The following is a 22,907-nucleotide window of genomic DNA, read 5'->3' on the forward strand; positions in this document are numbered from 1 at the left end:
AACGTGACACATTCTCCTAATTATTAACACCTGGCATTCCTGGAAACTAACAGAAGCACAACATCATCATAAATATGTGAACCTTCCTGGCATATTTATAAATGAACTTTTCACTGGTTACTTTCTTGACTATGCCTAGGATCCATTATTTCAGTGATTGAATTTCATTATTAGCCTTGCTTTTCTCAATTACACACAGGAAACACAAGCGAGTAATGAGCTCATATGACCACAACAATAAAGCTTTCATATTCCCAAAGAGCACTGAGGTTGTGGAAGGGCTGAGGATCTGATAAACACTTTTCTCTTCTGTTAGGGATGGGGAATGCACTCTGGTGAACTGTAATGTCAAGAAGTCAAGTGAATGGAACCCGTCGGGAGTAGGTATTGTGATAAGCTGTTATCTGACTGGACACAGGGTCCCCAGGTAACAGCTAAACATGGAGATCGTCCACCGTCATCTGAAGGAAGAAACCGATAGGGTTAATTAAGGCTAGTGACATGGAAGAGAAGATGAAGTCTGAATTTAAACTGTTTACTTCACTGAAGCATGAATAAGTCAGGGAAAAGCAAGGACGATCTGGCACGAGTCCTACAAAAACCTGTGGGTTTTCATGACTCTTTATCACAGACTCTAGTGCTGCTTATGAGGATGCAAAGGGCTGGTCCTAAGAGTAGAGAGGAATAGGGGTGCCCAGTGACTCAGTCTAAGTGTCTGGCTCTTGATTTTGGCTCAGGTCATGATATCAGGGTCATGGGATTGAGCCCTGAATTGGGCTCTGAGCTCAGTAAGGAGTGGGCTTGAGATGCTCTCTCTCCATCTCCCTCTGCCCCTCTGCACACCCTCCCCCCCACCCCGCGTGCACGCTCTCTCTCTAAAATAAATAAATCTTAAAAAAAAAAGAGTAGAGAGGAACGTTAGGGACCTCAGAGAGGGTCCAGTAAAAAACCCTGCTGAGGGGCGCCCGGATGGCTCAGTCAGTTAAGCGTCTGCCTTCTGCTCAGGTCGTGGTCCCAGGGTCCTGGGATCAAGCCCCGCATCAGGCTCCCTGCTCCGCGGGAAGCCTGCTTCTCCCTCTCCCACTCCCCCTGCTTGTGTTCCCTCTCTTGTCGTGTCTCCGTCAAATAAATAAAATCTTAAAAAAAAACAACAACCCTGCTGAATCAGGTTGAGGCTTGGTTTTGGTCTGGGTAGGATGGGTCTAGAGTTGTCCATTGTGTGATGTTTACCCCTCACGTGCAGCCTCCCTGCTTGGTTAGGTGGTTGCCCAGGTTGGAAAGATGGGTCTCATTGTAGTGACGTCCACTAGCCAGCACTGTGCGCTCTCTCATCCTTCCTCTCCGTGCTCAAGCCCATAGCAGCTGCTGGGCCTCGCTTGATCTCAGCCCCAATGTGTGCAGCTCCCAGGACTCAGCCGGTGAACGAGGCCCCCTCTGCAGAGCTCTCTTCTCTCCAGATGCCAGCTATTTGGGTGCCACGCACACTGATGTTTACCGCCGTGGCCGGTGTGGCTGCCAGGCTCTGCTTTGACACCTGCTCCCCATCTGCCGCCGGGAAACCCCCCCCCCGGGCCCCTGCGGTGCTTACTGCTGAGTCGGCTTCCCCTCAGGGGTCCTATCCTTGTGCAGCCTGCTGCTCGAAGCCTGGAGCTGTCACCTCCCGTCCTCGGACGGAGTCATGGTGTTGCTTCTGGGGGGAGGCTACTCTGCAATCCCCAGAAACAGAGTCAGCTGCTCTATTGTAAATGTTGACTTTAGGAATTTAATTTCTTTAGGTGATATTTGCTGTCACGTAGGGTAGATGTCACTCACTATTTTCTAACTTTTTGCTCTTTGCATGTCCCTCTTTGGGTCACATGGGTCTGGAATCCACACACGTAAGAGAATAGGAAAATACTGCTGAAAAATTAATAATGTGGTGTACCTACGGATCAGGGGGATGGGACTAGATGTGTCACTGTAGCTAGAGATAGGGAAGCTTCTTGAAAATATTGGCCCCTCTGTATAAATCACCAATGGTGCTTCCTCCAGAGAAACCAATGCCATGAACGCTCCCCTTCAGAGGGACAGAATTGCAGAAAGGAGTTTTTTTGGGGGGACCGAATAAACCTTTCTCCAGGGCATAGGATTCACCGATTTTCAGATAGGCTGTGGGACCAACCTGCATCACCTGAGGCTGGCCCCAGTGAGGGCCCTCTGGAAGTCACAGTCAGCATGCAGACCCCCATGTCGGTGAGGTCCAGAGCACCCCACCCCCGCCGCCCCATGTGGCTCACAGCACACAAATCAACCCCCCTCACACAGCTCACTCCTGGGTTAAAGAGACCATATGATGCCCTTTGAAAAAGGACGTTTTATTTTTTTTTTTTTTGCATTATAAATGTGTTAGTTGTAAAATGTAATATTCTTAGAAAATACAGAAAAATACAAGTATATTTTATAAAATAAAGAAATATAATCTACAATGCAGCCCTTAATATGCTGGGCTATTTCTACTGCATCTATTTTTAATAGAAATCCTCAGTTTTAACAATACCACTATGATAGCCCATGAATTGATCTGGAGGGGAGTGCATCATATCAAATTCCACCTTTAAGTCAAAACCGACTGGTTCCTTCTTGCTTTTCCTAGCCTTGATGACCTTAAAGGAGAGATAAGAAAGACACAATGAGATCCTAGGGGTTGCACTGAAGGTCTGCTGCTCTTCTTCCTTCCACCTGCACTGTGTCTCCAGCTCCGTCAACACCCCATGTCCTCTCTCGGAGGCTGCTCATTCTCTCTCCCCCATCTCCTGCACTGCACCATCCTCTTGTGAGCCCTCCTCATCTGGAGCCTAAAGGAGAGATTTCCTGGTGCCCCCACGGGTCCACTTGAACAGCTCCACAAGGATGGTGAGGAGGAAAGAAGGGGAGTCCTCACTGGAGCAGAAAAGTGACAGGAAGCAACAAAAGGTAAATATTTTTCCCAGGGCAACTGCTCTGGACTAAAGGTAGAAGTCGGGGATTCTTGCGTTAGGGGACCTGAAGAGTGGCACTGATGTGCTCGTACACGTCTGTACGCACGAATAGATCAGAATTTCTAGATTAATTATTTGCACTCAGTTTAATGTTGATTAGCGCATCAAGAATTCCATGGTGGACCTCTGTGAGTATGTGTGTGTATGTTCCTACGTGCCCGAGAAAGAGAGTGTGGTGTCACGTGGGCCAAGATGTGCACTGCACGACAGGGCGGTGCCTTTGGCTCTAAGATATAGTTACTCAGGGTCCTGGGACCCCCTCGGTCATGTGTCTGGTACGCGCTCTGTTGACCCTCTTCTTCGTTAAACTTGTTTTGGTGCTTATTATACACACTTTCCATTTTGCTGCTGACCTCTATGCTCACTTCTTTTTGTTCCTGCGTGGTATACTTCCCCTCAGGCCACTCTCAAAGACCAGTTTTTCCCAAAGCTGCACCCTTATGTGTCTGGTCTGCCCACTGAGCCCAAGAGTCTGAGTCTGGAGCCCAAGCACCAGCACAGGGGTCTCGGTTACAGCAGACATACGCAGTGCCCAGCAGGGCTACCGCCCACCTTTCAACGACAGTGATAATCAGTATCTCCATCAATGAAATGGGAATAACGACCTCAGTATCTTCGTCACTGTCTCAGTTCCCAGCACACAGTGAGCGCTCAGCTAAGTGTTTTCTTACTCGTTTAAATACACATGTTGTTATGTTATTATTTCTCTTGGGCAGTATCATTCACACCCATGCCTTTAAGAATTATCCTTAAGCTGCCAAGTACTGCTGTTGCTTGCTGTCCCTGTCTCCAAACCTGGCCTCTCCCTAATGCATCCCTCCAGAGTTACTAGCATACTTTTTGCCAAGATGTCAAAGTCATCAGGCATTCTTCCGCATAAAATTTTTCAAGTGGTTACTTGTTTTCACAATGAATTTTCCATTTCCGTTTATTTCTGACAAAAGAAATACACCAAATACACCCCCTGACTCCTGTTTCTACTCCCTGGCCTCACCTTCCCTCCATCTCTACATCTATGGCATTTCAGTTATACAGAAATCATGTTGTCTCACACTTTTGGGGACACACATGCATCATTTCTTTTGCCTAGAACTCTTTCCAATGTCTACTTTGCTAAGAAAAATAGTACCTACTGCAGACTGATTTCCGTTCTGGTGTTCAGCAGTTAGAGAATGTGTATGGTCTCACTTAACCACGCACGGTCTTACCTCAACCCAATGATGTAGAGACTGTGACCCTTTCAGAGGACCAGTCAAGCTACATCCCCAACGTCAGGCAAGTGGTGACTGCTGAAGGCCAGGATTCTAATCAGGTCTGTCCTATTCAAGGCCCTGCTCTCAACCATTATGAGAAGTAGCCTCCCTGCCTTCCTAATGTCTTCAAATATTTCCTTATTTAGCGTTAAGTATCTTATCCTTTTGAAATCTCTGTGAATGTCATTTCCTCATAGCCTTTTAAAAATCCTCCACTTAAAAATGAATGCAAGGCATGGCCGTGTTCTCCTCCCACCCGCTGGACTCTTATGTGTCCAAAAACAGGAATCTGGTGCTCTCAAAACCTAAACAAAATTATTTGCCTCTATTGGCAAACTAACGTTCCTCTATCCAGTTCCCACCTGGATGAAGCTGTGAGTTCCACATGTCAGTTTCAGCTTCTGGTCAATTGTTTTCAGTTGAAAGCAGAAGAGTCGAAGTTTATCTCCTTTCTCACACCTGATGTTGTGCCATCTCTCGGTCCCCACGACCTCCATCGTTCCTGTATTATCCTGTATTTCATATACTGTCGTCTTCCTATTCACTTTTTTCTGCAACAGAAATGCAACATTCAGTTTCTGAAGTCATAGCAGTGACTTTCATATATCTGAGGAAGCACCTGGTGGCACAGGAAATCCAAGACATAAAAAAGCAATTATAGGCACAAATAAACACAGAGCTTTGGCAAGGTCTTGTCAGAGAACTTTCCTTTTATTATCCTGCTTTTGTATTTTCTTCCCCTTTCTTGTTCTAGATATTTTCTATCTGGCAATTCTAGCACAATGAGTTTTCTTCCTATTTTCTACTGCTTCACCACAAGGGAAGCGTTGATTCCTTAAAACAACTGGAATCAGAGGAAGGAATCGGAGCTCTGGTGGACTCCTTTAGCTCCTGTCCTTATGCAGAAAGGAATGGACATGACCACGACTATTTGTCAGCCGATTATAAAGAACCTATATAACAAGTAAGGTTCCAGTAACTAATTCCTTTTTCAACCTTCTCCATTTACCCATCCTTCTCCAAATCTTATCTCCACTGACCAGGATCCTGCAGTTCACTTTCTTAAGTTATAACTCATCAATTCTATAAATGCATTTTTAACCATGGTCTCTGAAAGACAGTGTAAGAAAGGAATGGAAGTAAATTAAGGGGCTATCCCGGAAGACAGGCATATGGGGCTATGAAGCATATAAGATCTTATGAGATCCTATGAGATACCAGGGGAGTTCATGACAGTTTGTAAATTCTGGGGAGAACTGAATGCATCATACTAACCAGTACCCTGAATTTGGACATGACATCTCAGTAAAACTGTCCATGCCATCCCTCCCCCCCTTTTGGGGATATAATGGAATTAGATTGCCATGTCTTCCAATTATCATACAATATGAAACCTTAGTCTTCAATAAACTGTTCATAAATAATGTGTTAAATAAATAGGTTAGAGGAGACAGCCTTGAATGATTATATTATTTGCCTACATGTTGAAGGTATTCACATTCAGGAGAATACAAGCCAATATATTTATTACTCTGAATATGTGTCACAGCCAGAATTAATCTTTGTTAGGGCAATCTATTATTCAAAGTAAAAAAAATTAAAAAAAAAGATTTATACAGTCGTGGAGGAGCTCAGAGATACAATTATGAGCATGTGCATACTCATTTATACCCTGTGCTGTCCTTGCTCACGGAGGTTGAAAATAATCATTACTGGTGAAATAACAAGGTTTCTAGTGACTCTTTTTCAAAGAACTTGCATGAAGGTATCTCGGGTAGAAGACTATCAGGTCACCAGTCCCATTTCCTGCTGTGTGGCACACTTGACCTCCACTCTGTAGTCAAGACAGTGGGCTGGGAGCCGGGCTCCACCCCAGAGTCAGTACACAGAGCTTGGCAAGTGAAAACACTCAATTTCAGGTGTGGACAGAGAAAATAAAAACAATTTTAAGGGATTACCTCATGTAACAGAAATAATCCATACACAAATGTTCCTGATGCTTGCTTGTAAAGATTATCAATCTTGGGAGTTTCATTTGCTCTTTTGATGATGCTGTTTGGGACCACAATCAATTGGAAAGGCTCGGCTTCGTACACAGATGAGGCTTTGTTTATCTCGAGGATTCCTTTGCATTCATAGTAATCTAATATGGTAATGATATTCTCTTTTGTGAATTTCTCTTTCAGGTTGCTGTTTAAAACCTTCACATGGAAAAACTGACTGGGAGTGGCCACTGTAGCATGAAACATTCTGCTTCTCCCCTCTTCTGGGGACTCGTATTCAAATGGCTCCGTTGCTTTCAGTACCAGGACAGTCAGGGGGCCCTGCTGAAGGACACGTCCTCTAGGAGCAGCTTGATGTTGGCCCTTCATCATCATCATCTGGTTGTGTGTCGGACAGAAACAGGGAAACAAATTTACAAGTCTGGGCAGGGAATACCAGCCAGGTCATTTTCTCATGCGTGAAACCTCAATTATAATACTGGGACCACAATGACCCTCACAGATATTTGGAGCTGGAGCCAGGCTAGAAACGAATTACCTAACAGAAAGGAAAAGCTAACGAACCAGTAGCTTATCTAGCCAAAGTATAAGGTAGCAGACAGCGGCCTAGGAGTCCAAGCACCCTCACTTCAACAGACGCGTCTTTCTGAATTAGAGCCGGATCCTCTGCAAGAGCGGGACAGAACTGCGCTGCCCTCAAGGACCAAAGGAACAGATTCAAATATTTCATTCAAATATATCCTCCACCCATTCAGTCTTAAATGACTAAAGAAAATAGGAAGTGTGAACAAACCACGCCGAGGGCCCTGGAGGTGGGGACCAGCGCCCATACAAGCCACAAAGGGTTCTCAGTGTATCTGGGGCGCCCGTGAGGGTCCAGCTCATGTCACCTCTGCGCAAGAAACAGCGCTGTTAGTGGCTCCAAAGTCCCTGTCCTACTTAGCTCCGCAGAGGATAGGTGCCTGGGACCATGTAGCCACAGCATTTCTCTAACGGAAGAGAGGAGGACAGGTGTGTTCACCTCTGATCCCCTCTCTCACCGTGGCCTGGTCTGGATGAGCAGCGGCCGAATCCTGTCAGGAAGGGGAAACCCCCCCGCAGGGCGGGCAGGGATGGGTGTTGGGGTCCTAGACACGGAGGGGCATGGAGCCAAGCCACTCACCCCCACAGACCAGAGGCACTTGAGACGCGTCTGGCCTGGGGTAGTCCACACGGCCACCACCATGTACTTTATGTGGCTGTGGCTTCTCCTCGTGGGACCCACTCACCCCCAACAAGGGCAGCCCCTTTGCCCAAGCGCGCTGGGACGCCTGCGACCGACGGCAGGGGCGGTCCCTGGGCGCGAGGACACCGGCGAGGACAACGGGGCAGCGGTACCTCGGGGCAGGCGAAGAACGCGGCCGACGGTGCGCTCTGGGGCGGCGGGAAGCCGACAGCCGCGGACGTGCTGGCCCCGGAGCGGGACACCGCCTGCGTGTGCGGCTGGGTCCCCTTGTTCTTTTTTGTCGCAGCCGTTCCTTTGGCGGCGGTTTTTCTTTTCTGAAAGTAGTTTAATGCTCCTGTTAGCGGCTTTCAGCACCAAGAGAAGCACCGCACAGTGTCACTGCTTGGCCGGGAATGCGGCGTCCCGGGAAACCCCCGGTGTCCCCGGCTGTCGCCTGGAGACAGGCAGCGGGTGAGAGCGGGCAGGGCTGACAGCCCACAGGGGAGACGCTCACGGACGCAGACGCCCCACTGCTGGAGCCGCCCCCGCGTTGGGACGGGAAGAGCTCCAGCCTCCTGAAAATCGGGGTGCGCGGGGGTGCGCGGGGGTGCGCGAGCCGCGGTGCCAGCCTGGCTGCGACTCGTCTGCACGAAGGAGGTGATGTCATCACGTTTATGTCACGGAAACGTTTTCCCCGTTTTTGCCTGGCACGAACCAGATGACCCGAATGCCTCCATTTGGCAAATCTGCGCCGACCGAATACCGACAAAGCAGCAAGTGCCCGGCAGAGCCCTTCCTGGGCCCGAAGCCCCCTGTCCCTCCCCAGGCCTACCTGAGGCGCAGCGGTCCCCTCCGCTCTCTCGCACAGCAGAGCGCTGCTTGTCGTGGGGGCGCACGCCGAGGGGCCCGCCCTTGCCTGTTGCGGCTTTTTCTTTGGAGTTTCTTCTGTTGTCTTCATTTTCTTTGCAACTGATACAAAAACAAGGAGGACACAATGAACCCAGGGCTGAAGCCTTGTCACAGCTAAGTCCCCTCAGCTCCCGCCGCGGATCCAGGTACACTGGAGTCTGCCTGTCCTGCCTGAGCCAGCCTGGCCCGAGGGGACCGCCGGCCCCACCACAGGCCGGGACACTGCGTCCTGCTCCTCAGTGGTTTCCGAACTCTCTCTCCGGGCAGTGAGCACATCCTCCCCATCCTCTGGATTCCTATGCGCTGCCATCCCACCCTTTCCCAGCCCTGTTCTCCCATCATCTCCTTAAAAAAAATCCAAGGTTTTCATGATACTGACTGCTTGGTCATGTTCTTCAAAAGATCTATTAAAATAACAGAAACCAATGAAAGGAAATAGGATACAGATCGGTGAGGTGACAAAATGGCGACATTGGCCTTTGGGTTTTTTTAAAGTTTGTTTCAACACAGTGATTTTACCAGGGGCAAGTTGTCCGCCTCTCTGAGAGGTAGGTTTTATGTTAAGCACGCTGTACCTTTGTTACCAGAAGGCAGATGATCATGTGGCAAATAGTGTTAGAATAGGCACATTCATTGGCTAAACGTAATTATTTTAAAATAAGTGATTATTTTGTGATTTTCTAACACTTCCAAAGCACTGGAAGCCTCAGGCTTTCATGGGCTCCTTCTATCTTTCATTCTTTGTCCTTGCGCCTAATACAACCTTCAGCATAGATCAATCAATCAGTCCCCTTCCCAGGAAAGGGGATGCCCAGGGCTGTTAGCTTGTTGGCCCCTGCATCCTGCGTGGTCACCGCTGCGGAGTCACGCGCTGGCAAAGGGGTATGCCACCCCACCAAGTGCTCTTCTACTCAATTTGGGGAGGGGGGTCAGGGTAGAGCAGTCAGTTGTGGGATCTTCCTTATTACCTTTCATCTTCTCATTTCTAAGTTGCTTAACAATGTCCTTAAGTGGTGGCATGTCCTTGAATAGGTCTATTAGCTTGTCCACACAGGCAGCCCCTGGGAATTTCTTTTCCATCAGGTCAGCAATCTTGACCTTGTTATATTCTTCTTGCATGTTTGCAGTCAGTCCCAAATCACGGGCCAGTAGGGACTTAACTATGCTAAACTGGTAGTCGTTGATGAGCTCCAGTCCTTTCAGCAGAATAATTCTCTTGTACTCACCCCCCATCTCTCCAGGTATGGCTGGCTGAGCCTGCAAGAGAAAAATACCATACAGTGTTATACCTTTCTCCAGAAGATTTAAAAGTCTGGCTGTGTCTATGTGAGTGAGTGGCCCATGTCACGGTGTCGTCCTTGAGTGTGTGTGACAAAGAGGAACTTAATTTCCAGGTGTGTCACTGTGGGTTGAGAACTGCTGTATTCAGGACTTCTAAGAAATTCTTTCCTTTTAATAATGATAGTTGAGTTGGGTTGGGGGTGGGTGTGGTGGCAGGAGGTCTGGAAAGAGGTCTTGCTGTTGCCCTGTGTGGAGTGTGGGCTGCAGGGGGTCAGAGTCCCCACTCGCTCGCTACCTCCTCCCATCCTGTGTTGGGGCTGAGGTCTCTCCCTGGATGTCCACCTGCTGGCTCTGGACTCTGTCACCTCTCACTCCCTGTGACTGTCCTCCCACCGTCCCCCTCCCTGCTGGGTACCTGCCCAGCATGCCGGACTCTTCCCTAGTCAGCCCTTCCCATGTCCTCTCTCCCTGGGGCTCGGGCCATGTTCTCCGTGTCCTATGTGCCCTGGTCTACCTGCTCTCTCGTGCAGAACCATAGTAGCCCTGATTGGCCACAATTAAGAGTTGCTTGAATTTCCTCCTCCCAGCTAATTTCTCGACTCAGTTCTCTCTCCATAAGCCGTACTTCTAGCTGTCTCAAAATCCTTCAGTAGTTCCCTGTTTTCCTTAGGAAGTACTCCTGGATATTTAGCCCGGCTTTTACGCCTTGAATAATGTCTCTTCCTGACTTCTCCCCTTTTCCATTTTTCATATTTAGGTTCCAGAAATATGCATTGCATCGTGCTATGTCAGGCTCTCTGCATGGAATGTACTTCCTCCACCCCTCCCTTTTTTTTGAAAGGTAAATCTAGAGAATACATGGTCTTCATGAAACTAGTATAATGTAATTCTGCCAAATTATGTACATGTGCAGACATGTTCAGCCCAAATCCAATCATATTCTTATGTTGGATATTTTTACATAGTATCCTAAACTCTGAATCTAATTCAGCTTATGAAAATCAGTATTTGTGAAAAATGTCACTTTTGTCATTTTTGTTCCTCCCGTATCTTCCCCCAGCACATGACTCAGTAAGCAGAAGACGATTGTTAATAGCTTAGACTATGGAGTTCAGAAGACTTAGCTCCTAGAATATAATCATGTGACCACATACTTCAACGGGTACAACTCGAATGTAAGTGAGTGATTTGTAAGATGAGATTGAAAGCTGTCCCACAAGAAGACAGAATGGATTCAGAAATAGAAGACAGAAAATGCATGTGAGACCTCTCAGGCCACAGGTCAAAGTGTCCACACCCACATGCTGTTTGTTGTTAAAAGAACAAAATATAAAATGAAAAGGAGAAGATATTGAAAGAAATAATGAGATACACTTCTTGGGATTCAAATAACATGAATATCCTCAGAGGGATTGACCAATAGTGTGCCAAATAGGAGAGCAAAGGAAAAACCCACATCAGGACATAATGTAGAGGAACTGAAAAATATCCAAAACAGCAAGAAAAAATTGACTTCCAGAGAAAAAGAGTAGATCACTTACAAAGTTTCAAAATCAGATTTTCAACAGCAAAACTGGCATGGAGTACCTCCGTATAGTATTTCACCCAAATTCCATATCTGCACTACTGAAATCTCCCCAAATTGTGAAAACAAAAGTTATGTGGGTGTGTGTGATTGCGCATGTCCGTGTGTGTATCAATTTGATGACAGATTTTGTTAGAAAAATATCTGATGTGAGACCTCAGGAGCCTGTGTAGAATATATATATATATATATATTTTTAAATTCCACCTTAATGCAAGTTCTCACGTCTTGCTGATACGGTTTTGAGCAGCATTGTTGGGGCCTGGAGCTAAGGGCCAAGAGAGAATTCTTGAGACATCTTTGGTGCAAAAAGGTGGTTTTATTAAAGCACAGGGACAGGACCCGTGGGCAGAAAGAGCTGCTGCCCTGGGGTTGTGAGGGGTGACCCATTATATACTTTGGGGCTGTGGGAAGTAAAGATAAGGGAAGTTCAAGGGAGGTTTGAAAAGGACTTTCATATGCTAAAGAAGATGCACAGGATACTGGAAGCCTAGCTATTGTCAAACTAAGGTTGTTTTTCCCTCTAGCAAAGCAATACCTATACTCTGCCTGCCTCAGGTATCTGTCCATGGGCTGCAAGTTATAAGCACATTTAATTGTTTCTCATTTCCTTTTGCCTTTGTTTCCCACAACATCGCTACACGACCGTGAGTGCCTGTGAGCTGAGTCAGGACTCAGATCTTATTCGATCATCTATATGATACACAAGATGTGGTGTGTGCATTAGACAGCCTTTCCTAAGTCACTCAAATTCTGAATTTCAAAACTTATGTGAACCCAAATGTTTCAGAGAGGCGTTGGCCAATATAAATTGAAGAAAAAATAATTTTGAAACCAGAATTTTGTATCTAGCTCAAATGGCATTGAAATGCAATGTACTACAGCTCAATCTCTGATATTGACCAACACAGTAAACAGATTTGCAACACAAAGACACCAACGGAGCAGTGTTTTGGAAACGGTATTCCCCTGGAAAATAAGAGGTCAGGAAAAAAAAGAAAAAAAAAAAAAAACCACACAACTGCTGGCAAAAAAGAAAGAGAGAACAAGACCTTGATTGACTCTTTCAATATTTTAAAAATAAATAAAGCCCCAACTGAAGAGAAACAAAACAGGAAGTAGATCAACATGGTGGGGTGGACAGGGAAGAAAGAGGATTTGTGCTTAATGAGCTACTTGCCTGTTAGGACGGGTTGGAGATATAAATTTAAATTTATTGGCGAAGAAGAAGAAAGCACAGAATAAACACTATAGGTAATTGTTTTAAGTTAGTCAAAATACAGCACTTCACCTAATGTACATAAAGGGATAAACCCACTAAAAGGCAACATTTCTAAAATGGATTTAAAAAAAAATCTACTTATGTATCATTGACAAAAAGTAACTCAAAGTTTTAAAAAAGATTGTTTCCGAAGTTGTACATGGAAACATTAAAGAGAGCAGACTATCTGTGTCAGTGTAGCGTTAAAAAGACTTTAAGACAAAGATTTTAATCAGAACTAGTTTCACTGCACAATGATTAAAGGTTTACCTTCCAGAAAGTTGCAACAGTTTTAATTATGTATTTGCTTAATAGTAATAAATATATATTATTTATTATGAGCTTTTGTTATTCATATTATTATGAATAGTGTTATGTAGCATATTTCTCACTATATATTCATACATATATGTTAACAGTTGAGAGAACTACAAGGAAAAATGGACAAAATCATGATTATAGTTTGACTCTAGCATATGTTAGTTACTGAACAAAGCAAGAAAAGCAGCAGAAAATACTTAGAAAAGCTGACCAACACTGCTCAGCTTAAATAAAAAGCTTGATCTAACACTTAGGAAATTCTGAAACTAATATTTAAAATGTTACATTTCTCTCAAAAGGGCATGAAATGTTTGTGCACCAAGCTCTACAGAAAGACTAAAGCATTTTCCAAACTGTGGCTACAGATTTGTCTCCAACCACCTTTTTTCTACAAACTCCACCACCGTTTGCCTCAGCCTTTGAGGAGCCCGGGGAGTGTGTCTGCCACGACCTGAAATGCCGGCCCGCCATTCGAGGCAGAGCGGACCCACAGCGCTCAGGGAAACGCTAGGGCGCCATGTGTTTGAGGGAGTGTGCCCATGAACCTGAGAAACGCTCTACTGTGTGTGGGTGTTCTCATGTTTTGTGAAATTGGGATAATACCATAGAATATAGTTTTATGTCCAGATGTATTTTCTTACTTAGTATCATTGCATAATACTTTTTTCATCCCACCATCCTGTCCCCTATCCCACTCCCACCACAGCCGGCAAGTTCCCTGGGCCCCCTCCAGGCTAGAAAGCCAAGGCCCGCTTCTGAATATCAACCATGCTGTAAACACCCACAGAATGGATTTTAAAGCTGCAATCGTCAAAGATACCTATCATCGTCCCATGTAGTGGAAGGATTAGGATGAAGGCACTGAGATTTTCACTTTTCAGAATACAGTTGATACCGGCCCCAGCCCCCATCAAGGAAGTACCCGCATCTCCTCTACAAAAATCCTGACCGGACTCACTCACTGAAGATTCTCCCCAGTAGTCCAGATCTCGAGATCTTCTTCAGAAATGTAGCAATCAGTGTTTGCTTGGCTTGAGTAGGAAGACAAATCAGTAAAGCTCTCAGAAACTGAACTGCAGGATACTGCAATCTCCTGAAATGCTAAGAAAATAATTTCTGAGGTAAGAAAATGGCAGTGGTGAGCATCACAGAGTAGCCACCCCGGCTGCCTGCCTTGAGCTCAGCCCCCAGAGGCGGAGATTACGAAACTTGTTCTGAGACTCCTCCCATCCAGGGCTTTAGCTCTGTGTTTCCCTAGTCAGAGGAGCTGAACAGCTTTCTCATACGCATCTTAGACACAATGAAAAATCAGAGCTAAATTATCACTTCTTTTATTTTATTTTTACAAATGTTTGAAAGGAGTTACAACATTAGAACTTTCTAAACAGCAGACTTCAGTGTGGGTCGGTAGATGCCAGAGCCCCTTAAGTGAGGCTCCGAGACCATGAAGGAAGAGTGAGTCACCAACCCCAACTTCCTCCCTTTCTGTTCACATAGCAACCAAGGCAGGAGGAGATCTTGGGGGATTGTTCATGGGTAAACACAAGTGACTAATAGGCTCATATCATTACAGCAAAACTCCTTCAAATTCTGGCAGAGCAGGAAGCTTCTAGAAGAGTTAAGGGCCCAATGAATACTTTGTCTACAATGTTTTTTCTATATCTTACAACGGACACCATTTGGAGAATTGTAACCCTGAGACATCAAATAAATGGAGTCAATCAGCATCTAGTATGGTGGTAACCCCCTGTCTGACTTGCAAGAAGGAAGGGGCCATGAAATGAAAATGAGTCCCAAAGACCAGGGCATGTGAAGGGAGAAGAAAACTGAGTTAATTGGAACCGGGTTTGTGGAGGAGAGAGCTGCAGTCTGGGTTTGAAAACCTTTGAATATGCAGGAGTGAGTCAGGCAAAATCAAGGAGGGTCTGGCAGGTGCCAAAAATACCAGCAGGTTGTCATGACTCTTCATTACAGACTTTAGTGCTGCTTATGTGGATGCCTCGAGCTCTCTTAACATAAAGAGTTGAGGGACGTTAGGGAGGTCAGAGGGCCCCAAACTAGAGACCAGGAGGCAGAGGACAGAAATATCCATGATTCAGGATGTTTTCTTTTCCCTGTACTAGAAACTAATTTACGTGGGGTGATGCCCTCCGTTGTTTCTCCAGCAGAAAACACACAGGCTACTGGCCCAAACAAAGGGAAATCGGAGCAATGCTCCTACATCTTTATGATGTAGTTTTAGAATGTTGGTGAGGTCCGGAGCCGAGGGCCAAGAAAGAATTCTTGAACGTCTTTGGTGTAAAAAGTTGATTTTATTAAATCACGAGGACAGGACCCATGGGCAAAAAGCGAGCGGCTGCAGTGGGGTTGTGAAGAGTGGCTGATTATATATTCAGGAGTTGGGGGAGGTAAGGAAAAAGGGAGGCGTCCAAAAGGACTTTGATATGCTAAAGACCCTTAGGTTACTGGAAGCCTGGCTACCGTCAAGCTAAGGTAGTTTTTCCGTCTAGCAAAGCATTAACATTAAGACAGTTGGGAGCTTCCTAGAGGAATGTTATCCTCTTCCTATCTCAAGTCCTTGTCTATAGGCTGCAGGTCAGAAAGAAATTTAACTTTGTTTACATTCCCTTCTGTCTGGGTTTCCCACATCACTCCTGGAAGGGGTGGTGATGTTAGGGCTGTAGGAAATTGAGTTATGGGTCTCTGAAACTTAGCCTATTGATAAGAAAGCTTTTTCCTTGTAAATCACTAAGACATTGGTAAACCCAGGGAGATTCCTGTCTTGCTAGACTGTGATTTCTGTTAGTTAACTGGTTTTTTTCCCATCCCCTAGCTTTAGGGCAGCTGGGAGTGCCTGAGGAACGTCACACAGATCCAAGGCGGGGCCGGGGTGGGGGGAGGGGGCGGGGGCTGGGGGAGCGCAGGGTGTCAGCTTGTGCTTCGTCCTCAGCTTGCCTTCTGCTCCCTCATCACATCTGTGCACTTAGAATTTTAAAAGCTGCACCAAAGAAATGAAAAACAAATATGCCTTTTCCCTGACTCTTAGTCAGTGGTCCAACAATCAGTGACTTGGGCCATTCTAGAGATACACAGTGATTTATCAGGCTCTCAACCCACTAAAAGATCAGTGTTCCAGAATTTGCAAGGCTTCATTGTTGTAATGATATCAGCCAACTGGGAAATGAAAGAACTCTTAATATTGGGAGGGTGGGGAGAGGAATGTCTGGAAAATGTGTGTGACCTCCTGACATGTCAAGTCCTATTCCCAAGTACTTTTTGAAACGATCACTTAAAATCCTCAGTCAAGAGTCGCCACCAGGTTGATGCCTTTTGTATGTCTTGCAGATATGAGAGGTCTCCTAAGGGGAGGATCTAGGGCAGGTAGAAGGGCATCTACACTAAGAAATACCAGGTAGGTCCTTAACTTCCATATTAGACCTTCGGATCCAGATCAAGGTATAGAGCGTTTTGTAGTCTCTGAGAAGAAAATGGGAGGGACGGCAGGCTGGGTATCATCCAATCAAAACTCCCCAACTCTGGCACTTCAGGGCCGAACAAAACCTATTACTGAGTGAGCCTGAGCCAGCCAAATTGATTTACACATTTACCAAGGTATCAAGTTATCAGCCACCTGAATTAATATTTTATAAGAACCAACACTTCCTGTATTAATTTTCTTTATGTTTTTTGTCTATTTTACTGTTTGTCCATTTGCTGTTTACTCTTTTGTTTTGTCTGTTTACCTGTGTTTTACAATATACAAAATTAAATTTGTGTATCGACTTCTGTTTATAGCTTTGTTATTTCTATATACTATTTATTGTTTGCTTTGCTCCTTTTTTTCTAATGTTGTAAGACATAAATGTATATCAATTATATTAGTACTGTGTTCTTTTAAATTAAAACACTTAAAGCAACATTTTTTTTTCCTCTTAGCACTGCTTTTGCTTGGCTCCCTATGTCTTATGGGTGTGATTTTATTGTCCCCAATCATCTTTGGCACGTATTAAGTAATGGCTTATTTTAAAATGCGTTACATAATTTCAAGCAAGTTGAAAATGTTCTAGATATCATATTGTTGATTTCTAATTTAGTCCTGCTGTGGTCATGAAATATACTCTAAGATTTCAGAGGTGAGTTTTACTGAGACTCGCTCTAAGTCCCTGCATATATCTTACTTTGGTGAGCATTCCATGTGCACTTGAAGAGAGTATGTACTATTGAGTTGTTTTTCTGGTGTTCTTTAAATGAAAATAAGATCATATTGGTTGAATGTAGGGTTGTAGTTTTTCAGTCTCCTTTCTGGTGTTTTTCTTCTTGTTCTATCAATTACTGTGTCTGAGGTTTTAAATATCTGTGACTGTTGGTTTATCTTATACTGCATTAATGCTATTAGGCTTTGCTTTATAATTTGAAGCTTTAATTAAACACATTTTTTGAATTGCTATGAATTTCTGATAAATTGGCCAAGATATTTCCCAAGCTTCTCTTTTTGTCCTGTCTCTAACCAGCTTTCTCGGACTCATGTCAGAGCTTGGCTTAGGCTTTTTTAAGGTGGATTTGTGTAAATCCCAAACTGTTTGACTAGTCCCACTTATTTGTCATGACTCACACTTGGACGCATGTCAGGGATTGGTTTGGCGCTTTGTTAGCGTGTGTTTTATAACAGTCCCTACTCTGGTCCTTGGGCCTTCTTCCCAGGATTCAGTCTTTCTGGTGTCAAGCTGGATGGCAAGGGCTTATATCTCTACTTCAGCCATCTGCAATGTCCCCCAGCACTGTTTGTTCTCCGGTACCTCTACTGTTTTTCAGCTTTACTGAGACATAATTGACACATAACATTGTGTACCTTTAAGGCATGTGTGTTGATTTGATACACTTACCTGTTGCAAAATGATTGACCCTCGAGCCTTAGCTAATACCTCCTTCATATCACATAATGGCCGTTCCGTTCTTGTGCTGAGAACATTAGGTCTGCTCTCTCAAGTATGTGATACATAATTGTTAATTGCAATCACGATGCTGTGTATTACATCCCCAGAACCCACTCACTTTATACCTGGCAGTTTGAATACTCTGACCAACATCTCCTCATTTCCCACACCCACCCAGCTCCTGGTAAACAACACTCTACTCTGTTTCAATGAGTTCAGCTTTTTTTTTTGGATTCTACATATAAGTGAGATCATACAGTATTTGTCTTCCTCTGTCTGAATTATTTCACTTAGCGTGATGCCTTCTAGATCCATCTGTGTTGTAGCAAATAGCAAGATTTCCTTCTTTTTCATGCCTGATTAATATTCTTTTGTGTATATACACATTTTCTTTATCCATACATCAATCGATGGGCACATAGGCTGTTTCCATATCTTAGCTATTGTGAATAATGCTGCAATAAACATGGAGGTGCAGGTCTATCTCTCTGATATCCTGTTATCACCACCCAGAAGTTGGATTGCTGGATCATATAGTAGTTCCATTTTTAGTTTTTTGAGGAACCCCCATCCTGTTTTCCACAGTGGCTGCACCAATTTGCATTCCCACCAACAGTGCATGAGGGTTCTCTTTTTCTACATCTTCACCAGCATTGGTTATCTCTTGTATTTTTGATAATGGCCATTCCAACAGGTATGAGGTGATGTCTCATTGCAGTTTTGCTTTGCAGTTCCCTGATGATTAGTGATATTGAGCATCTTTTCATATACCTGTTGGCTCTTAATATGTCTTCCTTGGAAAAATGTCTAGTTCAACTGCCCATTTTTAAATTGGATTGTCTGTTGTGGGGTTTTTGTTTTTGTTTTGTTTTGCTATTGAGTTGTGGGAGTCTGCATATATTTTGGATATTAATCCCTCATCAGATATATGGCATGAAAATATTTATTCCCATTCCTCAGGTGGCTTTTTCATTATGTTGATTGTTTCTTTTGCTATGTAGAAGTTTTTATTTGATGTAGGCCCACTTATTGAATTTTGCTTTTGTTGCTTGTGCTTTGGTATTATATCTAAAAAGTTGTTGCCAAGACCCATGTCATGGATCTTTTCTCTATGTTTTCTACTTGGAGATTTAGGGTTTCAGGTCTCATGTTTACGTTGATATTCCTTTTCAAGTTCATTTTTATGAGTGTGGTAAGATAGGAGTTTAATTTTATTCTTCTGCATGTGGTGATCCAGTTTTCCCAAAACCATTTATTGAAAAGACTAGCCTTCCCCCCCGTGAGTATTCTTGTCTCCCTTATCAAATATTAGTTAACAAGGGTTTATTTCTGGGTCCTTGACTCTGTTCCATTGATCTATGTGTCTATTTTTATGCCAGTATGATAGTGTTTTTGTTACCACAGCTTTGTAGTGTAGTTCGATTGGAAGTGTGATGGTTCCAGCTTCTTTTCTTCTTCCTCAAGATTACTTTTGGCTATTTGGGGTCTTTGTGGTTCCAAAAATATTTTTAGGATTTTAAAATTTTTATCTCTGTGAAACCGCCATTGTAATTTTGATAGAGATTGCATTGAATCTATAAATGACTTTGGGCAATAGGGACATATTAACAATATTTATTCTTCTGATCCATGAGCACAGAATATTTTCCCATTTGTTGGGTCTTCAATTTCTTTCAACAAATTCTTACAGTTAGTCATGTTCAGAACTTTCACCTTCTTGGTTAAATTTATTCCTAAATATTTTATTACTTGATGATATTGTGAGTAGGATTTTCTTTTTTAGATAGTTTGTTGTTAGTGTATAGAAACGAAATTGATTTCTGTATGTTGATATTTGCATCCTGTTAACTTACTGAATTCCTTGATTAGTTCTAATAGTTTTTTAGTGAAGTTTTTAGGATTTTCTATGTATGAGACCATATCCTCTGCAAAGAAGGAAAATTTTACTTTTTCCTTTCTAATTTGGATGTCTTTTATTTCTTAGTCTTGCCTGATCACTCTGGCGAGCTGTTCCAGCACCATATGAGTAAAAGCAGGCACCCTCGTCTTGCTCCTCATCTTGGAGGATAGACTGCCAACTTTTCAGCATTGAGTATTTGACAAAGGATATAAACTTGCAGGTACAAGGCAAATAAGTTCTGGGGATTTAATGCACAGCATGGTACGGTAGTCAGCAATGCTGTATTGTATACTTGAGAGTCGCTAAGAGAGTAAATCTTAAGTGTTCTCACCGCACACACAGATAATCATGTGAGGTGATGGAGGGGCTAACTCATCTTATTGTGGTAATAAATTCCCAATATCTACATGTATCAAATCATCACATTGTACATTTTAAACTTACATGATGTTATATATTAATTATATCTAAATGAAAGTGGGGAAAACCCACAACTCAGACTCATTTCTTTTTTTCTGAATCAGGTTGAGGCTTGGTTTTGGTCTGGGTAGGATGGGTCTAGAGTTGTCCATTGTGTGATGTTTACCCCTCACGTGCAGCCTCCCTGCTTGGTTAGGTGGTTGCCCAGGTTGGAAAGATGGGTCTCATTGTAGTGACATCCACTAGCCAGCACTGTGCGCTCTCTCATCCTTCCTCTCCGTGCTCAAGCCCATAGCAGCTGCTGGGCCTCGCTTGATCTCAGCCCCAATGTGTGCAGCTCCCAGGACTCAGCCGGTGAACGAGGCCCCCTCTGCAGAGCTCTCTTCTCTCCAGATGCCAGCTATTTGGGTGCCACGCACACTGATGTTTACCGCCATGGCCGGTGTGGCTGCCAGGCTCTGCTTTGACACCTGCTCCCCATCTGCCGCTGGGAAACCCCCCCCGGGCCCCTGCGGTGCTTACTGCTGAGTCGGCTTCCCCTCAGGGGTCCTATCCTTGTGCAGCCTGCTGCTCGAAGCCTGGAGCTGTCACCTCCCGTCCTCGGACGGAGTCATGGTGTTGCTTCTGGGGGGAGGCTACTCTGCAATCCCCAGAAACAGAGTCAGCTGCTCTATTGTAAATGTTGACTTTAGGAATTTAATTTCTTTAGGTGATATTTGCTGTCACGTAGGGTAGATGTCACTCACTATTTTCTAACTTTTTGCTCTTTGCATGTCCCTCTTTGGGTCACATGGGTCTGGAATCCACACACGTAAGAGAATAGGAAAATACTGCTGGAAAATTAATAATGTGGTGTACCTACGGATCAGGGGGATGGGACTAGATGTGTCACTGTAGCTAGAGATAGGGAAGCTTCTTGAAAATATTGGCCCCTCTGTATAAATCACCAATGGTGCTTCCTCCAGAGAAACCAATGCCATGAACGCTCCCCTTCAGAGGGACAGAATTGCAGAAAGGAGTTTTTTTGGGGGGACCGAATAAACCTTTCTCCAGGGCATAGGATTCACCGATTTTCAGATAGGCTGTGGGACCAACCTGCATCACCTGAGGCTGGCCCCAGTGAGGGCCCTCTGGAAGTCACAGTCAGCATGCAGACCCCCATGTCGGTGAGGTCCAGAGCACCCCACCCCCGCCGCCCCATGTGGCTCACAGCACACAAATCAACCACCCTCACACAGCTCACTCCTGGGTTAAAGAGACCACATCTGGCACTTTGGCAGATGATGCCCTTTGAAAAAGGATTTTTTTTTTTTTTTGCATTATAAATGTGTTAGTTGTAAAATGTAATATTCTTAGCAAATATAGAAAAATATAATAAGTAAATTTTATAAAATTTATTTATTTACTTTTTGGATGTTATATGCAAACTGTAGTGTTCCCAGAAAACAGAAGAATATGAGATGAAATTTTTACTTAAAAAGCAACCTAACCTACAACTCAGATATAAAAACAAACAAAAAAGAGACCAACAAACAAACAAAACAGATCCCTAAATACAGAGAACAAACTGGTGGGTGCCTGAGGGGACGTGGGTGGGGGGATGCATGAAATAGATGATGGGGATTAAAAGTACACTTATCATGATGAGCACTAACTAATGTGAAGAATTGTTGAATCATTATATTGTACCCCTGAGACTAATATAAGATTGTATGTTAAATATAGTTGAATTGAAATAAATTTTAAAAATTAAAAGAAAAAATGCTTACATGCTTGGACAATTCTGAATCTCGTGTTGAAATGGAGTTCTCAACTTTAGCAGTATCACTATCAAAGACACTTAATTGATTTGGAGGGGGCTTCTTTACTTCAAATGGTATAAAGACAAACATATAAACCAATGGAATAGAATAAAGACCACAGAAATAAACCCATGAATATTCAGTCAACTGATCTTTGACAAAGGTGCCAAGGATAGTCTCTTCAACAGATGGTGTTGGGGAGACTGGATATCTACACAAACACAAAAATGAGAAAATGAAATTGAACCCCTGCCTTCCACCATACACAAAAATCAACTCAAAACAATATGAACTTATATGCAGAAAACCCTAAAGATTCCACTATTCGACTAATAAATTCAGCAAAGTTGTGGGACAAAAAAAATCAATACACACAAATCAGTTTCACTTTTATACACTAACAAAGTACCATCCGAAAAGGAAATTAGGAAACAATTTCATTTACAATGGCTTCAAAAATATGAAATACTTAGGAGTAAACTTAACCAAGAAGGTGAAGGACTTGTACATTGAAAACTACAAAACATGATTGAAAGGTATAAAAGAAGACAGGATACATGGGAAGTCATCCTGTATTTATGGACTGGGAGGTCTAATACGTTAAGGTATTGATAGTACCCAAAGTGATCCACAAGTTCAATGCAATCTCCATCAGAATCCCAGTGGCATTTCTTTGCAGATAGAGAAAAATTCATGCTAAAATATATGGAATCTTAAAGGCTTCCAAATAGTCCAAACAATCTTTTTTTATTATGTTACGTTAGTCGCCATACAGTACATCATTAGTTTTTGATGTAGTGTTCCATAATTCATTGTTTGCGTATAACACCCGGTGCTCCATTCAATACGTGCCCTCCTTAATACCCATCACCAGACTAACCCATCCCCCACCCCCCCTCCCCTCTAGAACCCTCAGTTTGTTTCTGAGTCCATAGTCTCTCATGGTTCGTCTCCCCCTCCAATTTCCCCCCCTTCATTTTTCCCTTCCTACTATCTTCTTTTATTTAACATATAATG

At 43.8% G+C, this 22,907-nt stretch overlaps 1 protein-coding gene across 3 annotated transcripts; it reads right to left on the reverse strand.

The window, feature by feature from the left end:
* Window positions 1–2,352: 2,352 nt before the first annotated feature.
* Window positions 2,353–14,012, reverse strand: MNDA (myeloid cell nuclear differentiation antigen). 3 transcript variants are annotated; one of them, XM_032397242.1, is made up of 7 exons: window positions 13,793–14,012; window positions 9,355–9,643; window positions 8,310–8,446; window positions 7,651–7,812; window positions 6,229–6,651; window positions 4,633–4,821; window positions 2,353–2,642 (listed from the first exon to the last, which is right to left on the reverse strand). In XM_032397242.1, the coding sequence occupies exons 2-7, from the start codon at window positions 9,617–9,619 to the stop codon at window positions 2,508–2,510; spliced, it is 1,311 nt and encodes a 436-aa protein (XP_032253133.1). In that variant the 5' UTR covers window positions 9,620–9,643; window positions 13,793–14,012; the 3' UTR covers window positions 2,353–2,507. The 3 variants fall into 3 exon arrangements, with proteins under 3 accessions (XP_032253133.1, XP_032253134.1, XP_032253131.1); XM_032397243.1 differs by having other exon boundaries at window positions 13,784–14,012; XM_032397240.1 differs by having other exon boundaries at window positions 2,354–2,642; window positions 13,797–14,012.
* Window positions 14,013–22,907: the final 8,895 nt, after the last annotated feature.

Source organism: Phoca vitulina, unplaced genomic scaffold (genome assembly GCF_004348235.1).
Source record: "Phoca vitulina isolate PV1807 unplaced genomic scaffold, GSC_HSeal_1.0 scaffold97, whole genome shotgun sequence".
Taxonomy (NCBI): domain Eukaryota; kingdom Metazoa; phylum Chordata; class Mammalia; order Carnivora; family Phocidae; genus Phoca; species Phoca vitulina.

Excerpts from the sequence above, each read along its gene's own strand:
- MNDA (XM_032397242.1), bottom strand. The coding sequence starts at position 9,619 with ATGGGGGGTGAGTACAAGAGAATTATTCTGCTGAAAGGACTGGAGCTC. Across the intron at positions 6,652-7,650 it reads CGTTCTTCGCCTGCCCCGAG|ATGATGATGATGAAGGGCCA; the intron begins GTACCGCTGCCC and ends ACACACAACCAG. Across the intron at positions 4,822-6,228 it reads GATTATTTCTGTTACATGAG|AAAAAAGTGAATAGGAAGAC; the intron begins GTAATCCCTTAA and ends TTTCTGTTGCAG.